Source organism: Anthonomus grandis, chromosome 10, assembly GCF_022605725.1.
Source record: "Anthonomus grandis grandis chromosome 10, icAntGran1.3, whole genome shotgun sequence".
Lineage (NCBI taxonomy): Eukaryota > Metazoa > Arthropoda > Insecta > Coleoptera > Curculionidae > Anthonomus > Anthonomus grandis.
In genome coordinates, this window is record NC_065555.1 from 7,875,191 (window position 1) to 7,893,456 (window position 18,266).

The following is an 18,266-nucleotide window of genomic DNA, read 5'->3' on the forward strand; positions in this document are numbered from 1 at the left end:
AGTTTCTTTTCTTATGTTTGTGTTTCTTTTCTCTCTACAAGTAGACCTACTAGAAAATTTCAGAAATATTGAGCAAATAAATATTTATACAAATACTTTTATCATTGTTTTATAATAAAATAATAATATACACTTAAAAAAGTATAATAAAAGTATAACAAAATTTACTTCGTACTTGGAAAAAAAATCATGATTATGACTTGTTGTAATATGAAGTAGAAATTTTTCAGGTGCATATTATTTTAACTTTTTTTTCACATTTTTTCGACATCGAATCTCTGAGAAGTTCCAGGATAACTTCTGAGCTTCCAGATAACTTTCTTTGTTTAACTCTAGTTCATTAGGTTCAATTTCAGACAAAAATTCATCTTTTTATTTAAAAATTAAAAAAAATACTTTTTATATTTTGTAAAATTAGGCTGTAGATTACTTAACACATATTCCTTGGAAAACATATATATTTTTGACGCGTTCAGCTACCAATAACTATAACTAGTACTAACTATGTTTATTGTACTTCTTTATTGTGTCATTTTTATTTTGTCTTCTGGATGTATCCTAAATTTTAAAAAAATGTATTATGATTTTATGATTTAGAGTAACGTTGTTTAAAAGACCAATAACTAACTACTGAATAATATGGAACTTGGTTTCTGTTAACAAAATATTATCTTTTATGTAAAGTTAAAAATTCTTCGTCTATGTCTATCTATAGAATGAATAAATTAGTACTAGGATAGCCCAACTTACTCTTTCTATCTATAAAAGACATTAATTTAGGAAAACTTTTGGATGATGTTCAAATCCGATGATCTTCTAGAGGTCCATTAATAAGGCTAAATCACTAATCTTCAGAAGACTTAAACTTTTCTTTCGTTAAAGTTTCGGAGCCCTTAATCCTTACATATACGTTTGTTCGTAAATAAATGGTTTATATTAATTATTACCTCCGCATTATCAAAAAAAAAGTTTCTTGCTTCTTTGTTAAAGTATTTTAAGAAAAACCTTTAATCAAAAAGTTTTATTATAAGCCTTACGGTGCATCTCTTATATACAAAAGGGTGTGCTATAAATCCTGGATATTTTTCACTAAAAGAATTTTTGTATATACTGATAGATATGCAGATAAAAGGATTTTCCTGTAACAAACTCAACCACAACCCAAAACTAATTTAAGCCTCAAACTGCCCAACGCGCCAGCGTCGATAAAGGGACGTCGCGGCACCGAGCGACGCCTTCTATTTGTCAGTTGTTTTTCGGGTGCTGAGATGCTAACTTCGTGCTGTAGCTATTTTGATCACATTGTCTTGGCGCGACTACGAGCTTCTTATTCGTTGTTTTTAATTCATTTGTTGATAGTTCGTGTATAATCACTTGTTCCTCTGATGGTAAGAATATTTTTTATATTTTTAAATTTACAGAAGTTATTAAAAGCTGTGGTTTACGTGGTTCAAGTTTAATAATCTTTATTATTTACATATATTATATTAAAAAAATATATTCTTTAAAGAATGTCAATAGGAAATTATTGCAACTTATATCTTTTAAAGAGTTTTACTTACTCGCTTTACTACCATGTAAATACTACTAATCGCTAATCCAGTAATGTTTTTATATGCTAAACTTACTTATGCTCGTTCTCTTGTCCTGACTTTCTCTCTCAATGACTTATTTGTTTGAAACTTATCAAATTATTTACTTAATTTTTAGGTAGATTAAGTAGTAGTTTCAAGTCATTCTTACCGAATTTATTTATTAATGAATTAACTAATATATAATTCTAAGTATTTTTTCAGATATTTCTTTAGTACTTGCCACTTGAGGGATTTTTGTAATCATAATATGTTTTAGGTATGCTATTGGGTGTATTGTGATATATAGTCCTATGACATTACGTTATTAAATCAAAAATCTTTAAAAAATCATTAGCATCAATACAATTATTAAAAAAGTAAATAAAAGTAGCAATATACTACTTGTACGTGATAACCTAACTCATAAGTAAAAAGTAATTGTATTGTGTTTTGATCTGTAGGTACAAGAGATTAATTTAAATTAATTCGGGTATTTAATGTTTCCGTGTATATCCAATAGATAAATTTTCATTTATATAAAAAGTCATAGTTTTAGTTGTGAAATTCTTCAGCCTTATCACTCTAAATATTAATTAGTGAATTGTTAAAAGTTTCTCTGCCTATCTGCTCTATCCAGTTTCTAACATGCATTTTAAATGCATTTCTAGAATTTAATTCAGCTTTAATATTTTCGGGAATCAAGTAAAATACATGTTAAAAATTTAATACTTAGAGAATCGCTTGCCAATTATACTTTGCGGTACTATTGCATTTTCATTTTAAGTCTGAGGCGCATAGGTATGACCTACATTTTCAAAAGAGATTATTACAGATTTATAAGTAATTTTTGCGTACATACCTGTTGTAAATCAAATTAAAACTTAAAAGACGATCGGAAAGAAATTGAAAGAAATTGTTTAAAGTGTTGTGTTTTTCAACAGTCATTTTCAAAACTAAAAATAATTTATGCACACCGTCATTCACTGACTTCTAAGACTAAAGCCTTATTATGTGAATCTCTAATACTATCAAATTTTAATTTTGCGGATTTGGTCTATGGTCCTTTTTTGAATGTCGTTGATATAAACCGTATTAAAAAAATGCAAAAATCTTGCTTACGTCTTATATATGGAATATGACGAAGACAACCTGTCTCTTATAAGCTAAAAGAATTGGGGTGGCTGAGCATGGATAAAAGACGCCTTTTGCACTCTTTGTGTCTATTTTATAAAATAATAAAAGTTAAAAGTCCGCCCTACTTGTATAATAAGATTAGATTTCGGACAGATGTTCATAATCTAAATATTCGACAATACATTTTAACAGTGCCAAATCATAAAAAACAACTTTTTAAGAAGTCCTATTCATATTTGTTCGCATCAACCATAAACAAATTTAAAATACATGATTTTACTGGATCTGCAGGGTGTTTTAAAAATTATATGAAACAAAACCCTCTCTCTGGTCCCTGAGAAGTAGTTTAGATTTATGATTATAATTTTTTTAGTCCTTATTATGTATTAATTTATATTAGTAGTATCTAGTGTTTAAAATTTTATAGTGCTAATTTTCGTAAAGTATTATTAAATATTCTATAGCCCTTTTCTTGTCCCAATATACGATCAGCAGTGCCAATGTATATACCGTTATTTATAGAATCTTGTGAATTCAGGGCTTCAACAGCCCTTTCTTTGTATAAAGAATGGAAGCTGAAATTGCCTTTTATTCCATGGAATTTTGTTTTTTTTGTATACAGTGTATTATTATTATTATTATTATTGTAATATTGCATTATTTTTATGGAATAATAAAAGTATTATTATTATTATTATCTCAGCAGCATATTTACTGCATCCTATTTTAAATGCTTGTCTAATGTAAATGTCAAATATTTAGTGATGAACACATTCAAAAATAAATTTTTTTTTGAAACCCGTCTACATTATTACTAAAATCTTTTTCATCTGTAATTTTTACAGAGTGTCACGAATCACCAGAATAAAGTATGGCAGTATCATCCGCATACTGATTACCTACTCCAAAATACTACTTTCCAGTAAATCCTTGACATATTTTATAAATATTAATGGTTCAAGTACAGAGCCTTACGGTACTCTGCAAGTTATGTTTTTAATAGTAAATTGTATTCAATTTATCGTCACAAGCAGTTTTATTACTTTTTTTTTAATTAGTTTATGAGCCACACCTCTCATAAGAATAAATCTTTTCAACAAAATACCGTGGTTCGCAATATCAAAAGCTTTAAAAAGATCAACAAATATTTAGCATATAGGTAACTTGTAATTTGATAGGTTTAACATAGCATTTTCTGTTATTATATAGAAATTTTATTTTAAACTAAGAGCTGTATATCAGTTTGGATGAGAGATTTCGAGTACTTGTGTATTTTTCTTAAATAACTAATTGTATAATCTGTTTTTCTTCTCCAAGTTTTATTAAATTTACGTTGCTTATTAAAACAACAGTTTTTATTATTAAGAACTAATTTAAAAACTCATAATTTCTGGGATTCGTTAACTCTTTATAAATGTTCTGCAAATGAAAGAACAACAACCCTGTTAATTAATTTTTGAAATAAAAATCACTGAAAGTTTTAAATTTGTTACAATTTATTTTCTTTTGTAATAAAATCTTATTTCGTTAATAGTAGGGAAATAAAATTTAGTTAAAATAAGTAAAGAATGTAACGCCAGGCTATGAGAATCTTTTTATGGCAAATCACCTTCTTTATTATTTCTAATATTTATTATTTCTAAAGCTTAGGCAAAAAAGAAGGCTGAACTTACAAACCCTTAATGTAATCTAATTATAGATATTATAACTATGATAGATTGCTTCAAGGGTTATTTTACTTTGCTATTTTGCAACTAAGTTAGATTTTATTTTAGTGAATTAATATAAAATAAAGTTTTAATTTAGACGTTAAATTAAAAAAATATATAAAACATAAAAGGTTTTATCATTCTATGAATGTTTAATTAATCAGTTTAAAAAAAAACTATTTTGCAGTCTCTAGAATAAAATGATTAAAAAATCAAGGCTCTTAAAATCTAAAGTAGAAAACCAAGAATGATAATTAATATCACATTTTCCTTAAGGATAAGCAGGTATTAATGTTGACTAGTAAACCCGTTTATTCCTGGTCTAATGCTTGCTGACTTGTAAACAGCATTTTTAATTAAATAGGGCGGTGAGATCAAGTGAACTAAATACTTGAAATTAAAAATGTGTAATTTTTTGTAAAAATATGTTTCCTAAATATTCTACGTTTAATATTAATTCATATTTTAATAAAGTAAAATTATTTATTACGTACTTTTGTAAAAACCTTACACATTTCTTTTCAGCTACTGTTATCCTATCAAAAAGGTTAAATTAGACCTATATAAATAAATTTATATTATTGATTATAATACAATGCTTTTATTGATCTTAATTAAAATAAATAATAATAAAAAATATAAGTTCTATAAGTTTAAAAACTAAAATAAAAAGAAGAACAATTCTAATCTAAATTAAATTTGCATTAATCATATAAGTGACAATGGGTGTTATTCAGAAACTGATTTTAATAAAAGCTTTGAACTAGTTTTCTCTAGAGAATAACTATAAAATATCAATTAGTTAGCAATAAGCCTTAATTAGAGAAAAAATACCATTTTTACATTATAATATATTTCCGCTGAGTAAAGAACGCTGCATTTACCATACCAGTACACGCTTAGTAATTATATTTATTTTCATTTTTTTAATAAATTACTCTTAGGGCTTTTTGAATTCAAATATGAAGTTTATTTTACATATAACCAACATAATTTATTATAGTAATTAATAATGATGCAAGTGATAAATTTAGATTCTCATATTAAAAGTTGCATCGAACATCAGTTAAATAATATGTTTGTAAAATATTTATAGAGTGACCACCTAAAGTTCCGCATAAATTCGATTAAAATTCGAGAAATGATTTTCTGAGAAAACGCTCGGACCCCTTGATTTTTATTTTAAGTTGCGCATTATTTCACATAAATGTTTGTATACAGAGTGGAACAAAAAAAAATATATGACGTCATCGGTCATTTTTTTAAATGGAATGCTATATTTTTCATTGCATTTATGAAATATAGGCGAAATTCCAAGCAAGTTTCGTATAACACACCTTATCTCAAAACTCAACTGTTTCAGAAATATTTACATTTAACTAACAAGAAAGCAAGTAAGTACTCTATTTATAAATTAAGATAAAATGGAGAATAAAATGTTGTAAACTGTGAAAACCCTTATTAATATATGAAGTGTTCAAACTGATCCCCATTTACTTCTTGGCAGAAAGCAAGACGGTTTACAAACTCATGTAAAACACTTTCAATTATTTCGGGTGATATACGTCTAATTTCATATCTAATTCTATTTTTCAAATCTTCTACGTTGTTTGGCTTCTCAATATAAACTTTACTTTTCAGGTATCCCCATAGAAAATAGTCGCAGGGATTTAGGTCTGGTGACCTGGCCGGCCACTCTATTGGCCTTCTTCAATCAATCAATCAATCATATGCTTTATTGTCAAAAAGTTACAAAATTTTGTAGACAAAGCTAATAAAAGAAAAAAAACATATAAAAACAAAACACACAAAATAAAAAAATTAAAATAAATATACAAACAAAATAAATACATGCAAAACTGCACAAAAACAATGTACCTGGTCAATATACATCATGATGTATAAAATGTCAATAAAAATAAACACAATAGTCAATAACAGTAAATTAATTAAATACAGAATGAAAGTGCAATTTATTTACTAAAAAAAACTAATATATTCTCTATTTTAAAATATAAAAAGAGCCAGTGTGTGTGTGATACCCAAAAAGTTATCCTAGAAAAAAATCCTCCACTGCGTGCAAGGCTTTTTCCAGAAAGTACGCCTTTAAAGCATTATGAAATCGAGGAAAAGAAGTAACTGATTTAATTTCCAAAGGCAAATGATTATGCATCTTTTTGTAGCTCTGTATAGCTCTGTATAGAATACAGCTTTTTACTAACTCGGACCGAGGGGTTTGCAGATAAAGATCATGCACTGCGTTGCGATGATTCTTAGCGAGAAAAATAATTGTGAGACGGCCTACTTGGCATTTCTGACTGATGTTTGCGTACTAAGCAAATAGATTCAAATATGAATAAAGAGGGAAGAGTAAGTATCTTATTTTTTTTAAAGATTTCTTGACAGTGAGCTCTGCTATTAAGTCTAAGCAGATATCGAACTGCTCAAATTGAGTCACACCGCATGTGCCCCAGAATGGTAGGGCGTAACGTAGATGTAACTCAAAAAGGGCATAATAAACTGTTCTTGATGTTTGAAAACTTAATTCCCTGAAAACTGATCTTAAGGCAAAACATGCTGAACTTATTTTTTTATATAAGGCATCAATATGCAAGTTTTATTTTAGGGAGTAGTCAACATTAAGTCCCAAGAACTTCACAGATTCAACGACGTCCAAACTGGTATTGTTAAGTACAAAGGGTTGAATAGTAATTTTATATGATAAGACTTTAGTATTTGAGACATTTAGACACAGAAGATTAGAATCGCACCACGATTTAATGGTAATTAATTCATTAGAAATAGTAGCATGTAGTGCCCTAGCATGCATGTAAAGCTAGTATCGTCAGCAAATAGACAGATTTTGCCACTGATGTTAAGATTGGCCATGTCATTTATAAAGATCAGAAACAAAATAGGGCCCAGGACTGAACCTTGAGGCACCCCACATTCTATTGGTTTGCAAGAAGACTTCGTCGTATTAACCTTTACAAGCTGATTTCTGTAACTGAGATACGATTTAAACCACTCAAGGGACAGTGACATTCGAAAATGGAGATTCTTTACAACTGAAACCATGGAAATAGAAGCAATTGGCAGTGTTTATAACATTATTTTTATCCTCAATTTTACCTTAATTTGTAAATAGACGTACTTATTTGTTTTCTTGTTATTTAAATGTAAATATTTCGGAAACAGTTGAGTTTTGAGATAAGGTGTGTTATACGAAACTTGCTTGGAATTTCGCCTATATTTCATAAATGCAATAAAAAATATAGCATTCCATTTAAAAAAAATGACCGATGACGTCATATCTTTTTTTTGTTCCACCCTGTATACAAAAATATATGTGAAATAATGCGCAACTTAAAATAAAAATCGACGGTTCCGAGCGTTTTCTCAAAAAATCATGTCTCTAATTTTTATTGAATTTATGCGGAACTTTAGGCGGTCACTACATAAATTATTTTACATAGAAAATTTTTTCCTCAATATAGTACAAATTAATCTGGCATTTGTCAATGTCAAGAAATTTAGTCCATGCCGCAATTATTTTTTATTTGTAGTCTATATATTAAAATAAATATAATAATTATAATAATTCAAATTTTCTAAATTAGGTGAAATAATTGCCTTATAAAGAATATTATTTCGATTAATCAGTCTGACGTAATTGTACCCTTCAGTATGAAATCTCCACGTTGTCCAGTACTAAAATTGTTCATGTCATTAAATAGCCTTGCTTTTTCATAATTGTATTTAGAAATTTATACTTAATTTTAAATATAAACATACAAGTGTTGAATTTTTTTTGTTTCACATGTTCTGTTTTTCATTGTTGAACAAAGCAATATTTAGACTCGTTAAACCAGAAACTGGTCATGAGTATTTTAAATGAGTAAAGAGTTTGTAGAGTTTTTCTTAATATGATTTTAATGTAGTTTTTGTATAATGTTTTATTTTATTTTATTTATTACCATAATTTTGCTATAAAAATTGTTTATTGTTATTGTTATTATTAAAAAAAAATTACATTCATTTTGATATAATCTATTCGAATTTTTTTATTAAGCCTATAGAAATCACTGGAAAGCAGTAAAAAACTTTAAAAAGCTTATGGACAGATAATGATTAAAGAGGTTAAATTAAAATAAAGATAAAATTGCAAAGCTTATATTATAGAGTTCGACACCCTTTTAATGTTTTTTTTCTCCCTTATAGCGTTTAGTACACGTGAAAAAATGATTGGCCGACAAAAAAACCCAACGACCGTAACGCGATACGAACAAAAAGATGTCGTGCCCATTTCAGCGAATTAAAAGCGATAAAACCGCAGCAAAAGGCCAACTAAAACGAGCCTTAACTACCCGACAAGGTTCAGTGCAAATTCCGTTAGAGGATGAAGAGGAGGACAAAAACACTTTGAATTTAAAACATCTGAATTCAGCTATATTGATTTTAACTAATCCGCCGGTAAGTTTTTCACATAATTAATTTTATTAAATTGCTTAAATAATTTTAAATGCAAAAATTAAACGAAGTAAATTAACTATCTAAAAAAATATAGTAAGAAACATGTATAAGGAACCCAGTATTCCAAAAACACATAAATATTAGTTGTAAGATACAAAAACCATAGCCTATTAATTCAATACGTTGAATTAATAGGTTGAATTCAACGGAATACGGCAACAATAGGTTGAATTAACGAAATTAATAGGTTGAAAAATTGTACTAGTCTCTACGGAGACTAGTACAATTTTTCGATTTGTTCGTAATTATCAAATTTTTTAAAGAAAATTGATAACTATGAATACATTTCCCAATCTTCGAAATCGAAGACTTTACAAGTGAAAATCCTCAGCAGATAGGCTTCGCAGTAAAAGTTTCGTGAAAATTCAAAATTATGTTAATTTCATATAAATAATTAAATAAGAAATCTGATAATTTTTTAAAAACTTATCCGGGGACAGATATCATCTCTGATCAGCATCCAATAATAGCAAAAATTAAACTAGAATTTAAGAAAAAAAAATAAGATTACAAAACAACTCAGGAGTGCGACAAGAAATAAAAGAAAAAATTGAGAAACAGCCAATCAAACCCAATAAATAGTTTTATTTAATTTTTTTTAGACGAATTTCGCATAGACAAAGTAACAAAGTTATCTACGCCGTTTATCAAGATGAAAAAACAGTATTATATAAAACTTAAAACATAATATTAAAAAAGTCATAATTTTTTAAATTAAAACTGATTTTACGAGAGTTTTTTTAACATCATGAATTCTTAGGCATATAATAATAATAATAATAATAATAATACATCGTTTATTTGCCCAATTTACAATCAAATATTATATCTTAACTAGATACAAAATATAAACCAGGACTCAATTTTTCCAATCGATTAAACCTTCATCCCTAGCTGATTTCTATATTGCGATGTAACAAACGCCAGTCATAGTATATTACAATCTATAAAAAATATTTGTAAGCTTGTATGTATATTCCTATATTTATAATAACATAAATAGTATGCAGTTAATATGAAACATTTACAGAGAGTAACACATAAACCAATATGCGCGCCTCCATTACCCATTAAACCGCTTAGTTACCCCCTTTATCAATATTTGTTGGAAACATGACAAATACTCCAATTTACGGATGTTACCTAAAGAGGTAATAAGGTTCAATTTAAATAGAAATGATGTCTTTATTGATTACACTAGTGTTTGTATTTAATGTTCTTAAGCTTATGTCACTGAAATAGGCATACAAAGAAATTGAAATGTAATTGGTTTCATAAAAATGAAAGGTACAATTCGAAACTTGGAATTAAAAATCAGGCATTTGAAAGTACAGAAGATGTAAACAGCATCAAACAAAAAAAAATAGAATTTCTAAATATTTCAGCATAAAGGTTATATTTCATTTGCGAATTTTATGGGAGAACTACTTTTCGAAGTGTTGTTATAATATTATCCTTCTACTTTTTTGCAGAGGCTTAATAAATATTAATACTAGTTTTATAAATAATAATTATTAAATTTTACAAAATATTATTCTGACGAGTAAGCACGTTAAATTGACGCGGTTAAAATGGAAAATTTGTAGATGGTAAATCACGAACCAATTGCGTGCCTAAAATACGTTTTTAATAGCTTAGTTCGCTTCACGATCGTATTTGTACACAAGTACAATCACAATTCGGTATAAGTAAATATTTACATTTATGGACATTTCAAGAGTAAATTTTGTTATTGTAAACAAAATTTATTTTTTCCCCCTGAAGGACGCACTTGTAAATAAAACAAACCTTATTTAATTGATTGAATGTCCAGCGGCGTGGGCAATTTTGTATTATCATGATCAATTTAAAAAAAATTATTAAATGAAACGGAAATCTCCGCCACTGAATACTTATACGCATAGCAACCAATTAGGTGCAATTAGACCGCATTGACTCACTACTTTCGCAGATGTATCTTATTGATATTCATACTGAGTTTTACTTCACTTTTCTATTGTTTATTGATAATGGCTCCTATTTTTTCTTGATTCTAGAACAGTTACTCAAAGTGTGCTCCACGAAACCTCCGGTAGGGCTCCCCAGCAGTCATATTAAATGAATGCATGTATTAAAGTGGACCCTATAAGAATAAAGTTACCTAAGATAAAAATAAACAACCAAAACGAAACGCCTACTTATAGGTGTTACTGGTACATATACGAAAATTTAATATATGTATTATTAAGTAAATGCCCGACCTATTACATCGAAATGTTACAGCGTTACTCGTACGCCACGATTTGCCCCCGGACTATAAGTAATCGAATGACCTCGGTTCGTGTCGCTGTTTCTCGTGCTCGTGCATCGACGCGTACTTCGGAGAAAATCGTCTGGCTCTTCGAAGTTTCTGAGGAATTCGAGATGATTCGATGGTTGCTGGTATAATATAAAGGAGGATTGTTTGGCGCGGAGAATTTATTAATCAAAATTTACTCATACCGCGTTCAGTATTTTATGTTCGCTTGTCTTGCTGTTGTTCGTTTAGTGGTTGTAAAATTTTGTATTTCATGCGTCAAGAGATACTATTTGTCATAAAATTGACCAAATCAAATTAGTGTTAAAGAAAAATGGAGCGCTGGCTTAAAGGCAAAAAATGTGGGTCGCTTGGATGATGCGTCAAATTCAAATCAAGGTGATATGACGGCGCGGGCATCGAGTTCTAGTTTTATGGTTTCAAGTTCAAGTAGTAAAACATCTAATGACATACTGAAGGTAAAAAAACGAAAGTATGACGAATCATACATTAATCTCGGATTTGTTGATTCCAACCTTTATATGTTGTGCTCCTTCCTAATAGTTCGATGGTACCTGCTAAGATGTGCCGACATTTAGAAACTGTACATCCCGACTTCAAAAACAAAAGTAAAGAATTTGCGACTCAGGCTGTGACTGAAAAGGCGACGAAGGCATCGTATTTGGTTAGTTATCGCACTGCCCAAGCAGGAGAAGCGCACACTATCGCTGAAAAGCTAATAAAACCATGTGTGGTAGACATAACAAAATGTATGCTTGACGAAAAATCTGTAAAGCATCTTTCTACAGTGCCGCTTTCGAACGGTACAGGTACGCGCCGAATTGGGGATATCGCAGCAAACATAAAACAAGAACTGATTTTACGGCTTCAAAATAACTAATTCGTCTTGCAAATGGATGAGTCCACTGATGTCGCTGGACTGGCCATATTGCTAGTAATTGTGCGATATCCATATAAACATTCACTCGAAGAAGACTTGCTTATGTGCTCATCGCTGCCTACTAACACAACCGTAGAAGAAATGTTTAACACGATTAACATATTTTTTGAAGAAAATCAACTTGATTGGAATGATTGCATTGATATTTGTACCGATGGGGCCAAGGCAATGACAGGTAGAACAGCAGGAGCAATATCACGAATAAAAATGAAAGCGCCAAATTGTAGTTCCAACCACTGCATCCTGCAAAGACAATCACTCGCGGTTAAGAAAATGCCACCAAATCTAAAATTGGTTCTTGATGAGTCAGTAAAAATTATTAATTTTGTCAAGTCAGATCCACTACAATCCCGATTGATTTCAATATTATGTGAAGAATATGGTAGCGATCATAAAACACTATTGCTCCATACTGAAGTGAGATGGTTGTCTCGGGGTAAAACTTTGACAAGACTTTTTTAACTAAGAACAGGATTAGAAGCTTTTCTTACAGATGTTCCTTTTAATTTAAAAAACCGTTTGTCCGATAAAAGCTGGTTATTTAGACTAGCATTTTTAGCAGACATGTTTAGAAAACTATATATTATTTGACGAATTAAACCTGTCACTACAAGGAAAACTGACAACATAATAACACAACAAAATAACTGCCTTTAAAAGAAAGAGAAATCGAAAGCTTTTCATTGCTAAGTGAGTTCCTTAGTCACTATAGTCTTAGTAATACAGAAATATTTCAAAATTAAATATTCGTTGAATTGGTGCAATATCTCAATGATCTGCAAGGGACTTTTAAATGTTACTTTCCTAAAGAACAGAATACAAAACTGAAAATAAACTCATGGATTCAAAACCCTTTTTCATCTAAATTGCAGAAGCCTGGAAATATGTCAAATCGGATCTATGAATCATTTCTAGAAATGACATCGATACAAGCATGGAATCATTGTTCAAAACAATTTCACTAAATGATTTTTGGTGCAGGGTTCGTGATGAATATCCACAACTTGCCACAGAAGCTTTGAATGTTCTTCTGCCGTTCTGAACAACGTATTTGTGTGAAACGGGATTTTCAGCATATACAGCTACAAAAACAAAATACCGCAATAGACTGGATGCCGAACCAGACATGAGAATTCAACGTTCTTCTATCAAGCCTAATATTACCCAGTTGATGAGGAATAAAAAACAATTACATGCCTCGCATTAAATGAATTTAGTGTTATCATTTGCTTACTAACTCACTACTTACTGTATCTATCTTTTTTTGTATGATTATTAATAAACAATTCACATATAACGGCTTTTGCTTTTAGTTTAGAGTTTAGGGTTCCGTTAAAAATTTAGTTTTTTAAAAGGATTCCGTCACGAAAAAAGTCTGAGTAACACTGGTCTATAAAAACAATTTAGCAAAAAAGACAATCATTGACTGAGTATGAATTTAAAAGATGTCGTATTATTGGCCTGCATTAGGCCAGAATAGAACTACGTAGAATTCTTGGATGTGTGATAACAAATATTGCTCTTCTAATTCGATATTGGAAAAAGGAAAGGAAGGCTTAGGATAAGAACAATGCAAGAATGGAATCACTTGAATGGAATTAATTACATTTATAGATCGACATAACACTTTCAGAATAATAAGAATGATTTTGTTAAGATAGATGGCCAAACACACAGACAAACTAGGATACAAAATAGTATATGATCGTGTGTTCAAGTTTTACAATATATAACTTGTGTTTTTTTTTTAATGGGACATCATATATTTTCTATGGTATCTGTTTAGCCTTTTAATTTACTTTTATAATTATACCTTAAATACACCCTAGAATTTTCAATAGATACTCAATTCTAATATTTTGTTTAGATATTCTAAAGGTTCTACTTATAGGTGTACATACTTTGTCAGAAGTTGTACCATTACTTTACTGTTAAAACATGTTTTACTTTAAATTGAGAAGTTTGACTGTATCAGAACTAAATTGTTTCATGAAAGTTCGGAGAAACTTAACTAAAATCCTATCTGGACTGTGTCACTTAACTGTCACATAATTAAATTAGGCACGTCTAAAACCTAAATTTCATAACCAGAGTTATAACAAAGTTTCCGGATGGAAGCATGGCTCCGTCCTATTAATACGAGTTTGTACAATATTAGAATATACCTGGCTGGCAATAAATTATTTAATATAGAAGCTTGTTAGTGTCACAGTGCCCGTTAAAGGGAACTAATTAGACGTAGTTAAGATTTAAGTGTTAGGTACGGTTAGTGAGAACTTAGCAGTTTAGTGAATACTTAATATTAATAAATATTTTCAGAGAATATTTTTAATAAACAGGAATTTATAATTGTTAGTTTACTGAATTTTTTAAATTAGAATATAAGCCCTTTTAGCCCTAAAAGAATTTTTTTTGAAGTTATGTTTTTTATGAAAAATTATATTCTTTTAATAAGTGGTAGTCTGTCTTATTTAATTCATTATATTAAAATTTTTAAAGGTTCTAGAAAGAAGTCTAATAATAATAATGTTTCATAATCAGACATATTCCACATGCACGTAATTTTGAAATTCCCGCCGGGAGTTCGATGTTTTTCATTCGGATAGTAGGGTTACACCCGCGGTTTTGGAAAACGCTAATATTTTGCATTTCTGCAATATTCGACAAAAAAATTATTTTCCTAAGTTCTTTCAATCCTTGATTTGATATTATAAGTCTTAATTTCTCTTTTGGTACTAGTTTACTTTTGTAGGTTATGTATGGAGTTCACAGTTAGAATTTCGGTTAGTCTTGCTTAAGTTCTATCTTTGGACAGCATGCCTATTTGATATCTATAGGCCAATTTGATGATTACAACGATTCTTTAAGACAAACAGCTGAAAGATACAATTTAAAATTTTAAATGGCTTGTAAATATGTAAGAAAGCAAAAACAGAATTCCAACAAGGAGATTAAAATGGTGCCAAATATTTTTTTCTGAAAAAGAAGAAAATCAGAAGTCCTAACCGATGACTTACGTATTAACTTAATGGAATGCAATGATTAATAATTGTAAAAAGCCAAAAGTTGACGACTTTACTTTGACAGAATTTATAGACCAGACATTTATAGACTTGGAAAACATTAAGGAATAATAAAATGGCAACAAACATATTTAAAGTTGTTAATAATTTTGTCTTGTTGCGTAACATGCAGTGTCTGGATGTAATTATTTATTAAGAATTTTTCAACTAGTAACTGCGTTCGGTTAAACCGTTTCTTTCAATCAATCTACATATATAACAAAATATTACTCCAAAGCAAATTATTAGTATTTACTTCATTATTTAACTATTTATGCTAAGCAAATATTAGCAGAATCAAGGTAACGTCTATATAAGTTCGTTGTAAAATATTAAGGTCTTACTGATGTAATCCTCAAATGTGTTTTTCGATTTTTCAACATAAAATTTGCCTTAAAGTTTTCAGCGCAAATCGAATTTCGTATGCTGAAGCGCTGAAAATATTACAAAAGCCTTGTACAGTAAATCAATTTTATCAAAAATACGCGCACATGAGTATAGGTACTGCATTTAAATACGACCAATATGTAGTAAAAGGATTTGCCTCGTCAGTAACATGTTCAAATGAGCTTAACTATATAGCATAGCAACCTTATCTTCTTCAAAACATTCCATAAGAATATATGAATATAATAAATAAATTCTCTATAAATTACATTTTTACAATATCAACTCTTGTTTTGCACATAACAGCTTTATGATCTGAGATCAGAAATGCATCAAGAGTTGAATTGAATTCTATAGATGCTACTTATAGTAAATAATATTAATGATCTGTTTACACAAGTGAGTTAAGTTACCAACTTGTAGCTAGAAAAACATTGCAAGAGCAAATTATTTTACAAATGATACACGTTAACATCGCCCAAAAACAAATCTTTGAGTGTTGTTTAAGAGATTTCTGTGTTATATAATAAATCACGTAATACTAAAAATCTTAACCGATTTCTAGGGCTAGCAAAGGACTAAAGAGATTTCTAACATGGTGGATACATTGGAGAATGCAAATCAGTAACTGCTAACACTTTAAAAAATTAAAAAGGTAGAAACATAGAAACTTAATAAAGTATCCACTCCTCCTTTTGTAGAATTATAAAATTGAATAATTTCTGGTAACTTGGTCGTAAATGGCTTATCACCTTTTTCGTGCATTGTCAAAAGCATAATTATTGCTTTTTTAGCGCTCTTGGGTGGACAGTATGATAACAGGGTCAGATGTCCACTGTAGCAAAACATGGCAGAATTTTGATTCCTTTCTTTGAGTTCCAAAAACGACTCAGGAATTTCTTTTTTATTTCTTCTCACAGTACCAACAATGGTAATTTTCCTCTACAAAAGATGTTTCGCGGTCTCAATAGAAGTAAACTAGTTATCCATGGTCAAGTTCCTATTTGTTCCTTGGACAGAACTGGTTAGCTTATTACAGTAATACTGAGCTACAGGAACATCAGTTGGTGTGGAACCTTTTCCTATATAAATTTCAGCATCAAGTGCAAAAGCTGTTTTGGCATCACAGGAAAACACAATTTTGATTCCGTATTTATTGGGCTTTAAAGGGATGTACATTTTAAAAGGACATCGCCCTCTAAAACCAACCAATTGTTCATCAATTGTAATATATTCTGAAGGAATATATAGGTTTTTCATTTTAACGATTGACCTCTCAAATACCTCTCGAAAAGCTGCAAGCTTATCAGTTTCTTTTCTTTCAGCTCTGGACTGCTTATCATCAAAGCGAAGACAGTTTATCAAAAACCTGAAACGTGCCTCGGGCATGGTAGCACGGAATATTGGAATTCCTGTGTCTTTATCAAATAGTTCCTTGGTCAAAACTCCGGCCATTTTCATAACACCGGCATAATAAAATAGCCCAAAAAGTGCTTGGAGTTCAATGCTGTTTGCATCCTTAGTCCCAAAGGATCTCTTATCGATTGGCGTAATAACAGGTGCATCAGTATCTTGGTCATTGTTCTTATTTAAATATTTCAACCGTTGAACTTGGATCTCGTTATTAGTATATTGGGTAATTTTATCGAGATTTTCTTGAGTGAAACATAATTTCCAAGCTTCAGTTCCCAATGTTATATGTTTTGCTTCGTTTTTGTTTCCAGGTAAATGCAAAACCAGATTTTGTTTTGGTGTACGATGAATTGCGCCTTTCTTACCTGACCACATAAACCCATTTTTACCCCTTAATTTGGTAGGTACTGGTAAAATTTCCACCATATCTCTGTTGATCGCCTGTATTTCTGCCAATGATATATTGTCATCTTCCGAATCTGTATCAGATGGAAAGGTATCCTGAGTCTGTTCTGGTGCAATAAAAGAATTAAGATTGATTTGATTGCCGCGTATTTCATCCTCTTCTGGCTCCTCTCTAAAATCAGGTATAACGGCATCTTCCTCCTCGCTGTCATTCGAAAAACTGTCTGAATCAGATTCATAGAGAATAAGATGAATTTCTCCGACATCTTCAGGCTTTGTTAGGTCGAAGAACTTTTTCTGCCCAGCCATTATTCGTGCAGCCTAACAAAGAAAATCAATAATAACTTAAAAATCAAAGAAAAATATAATAACATAAAAAAAAACTAAAATATTTTCAAAGTATTATAGACATATTTTAGAAATATTTTTCAAAAAAAAGATACTTACTCATATAATAATAATCACCAAAATCTACTGAGAAGCGAAATAATCACAGAGTATATTTAACATAAACTGCTACACTAGGGTACGCGCTAACCCCAAATATCACAAATCTCGAAAAGAAAAAACCGTGTGCCAATGTCAATTGTCGCACGCGAACTGACTTGCCGCGTCTTGAAACTAATAAGACGTCGGCGTTCGTTCCCCCGCCCACTTCCATTTAACTTGAGATATGATTAATGATGGGGTACAAATGTACCCCAAGTAGCATTCCAGGGTTAAGTAATCCTGTGTAGACTTGTCTAGGCTTGTTAGTAGATATTGGGTTTACGCATTTGAAACGTTGTTTGGTCATTTAGTTGATATTTATTA

General features: G+C 30.0%; 1 protein-coding gene across 1 annotated transcript in view; it reads left to right on the plus strand.

The window, feature by feature from the left end:
- The first annotated feature begins 1,260 nt into the window (after positions 1 to 1,260).
- LOC126741366 (head-specific guanylate cyclase-like) overlaps positions 1,261 to 18,266 on the plus strand; it is a 73,546-nt gene continuing 56,540 nt past the window's right edge. Inside the window, exons 1-2 of the mRNA XM_050447757.1 lie at positions 1,261 to 1,388; positions 8,639 to 8,890. Coding sequence (XP_050303714.1) covers positions 8,711 to 8,890 — 180 coding nt within the window. The 5' untranslated portion in view covers positions 1,261 to 1,388; positions 8,639 to 8,710. The remainder of the gene's footprint in view (positions 1,389 to 8,638; positions 8,891 to 18,266) is intronic.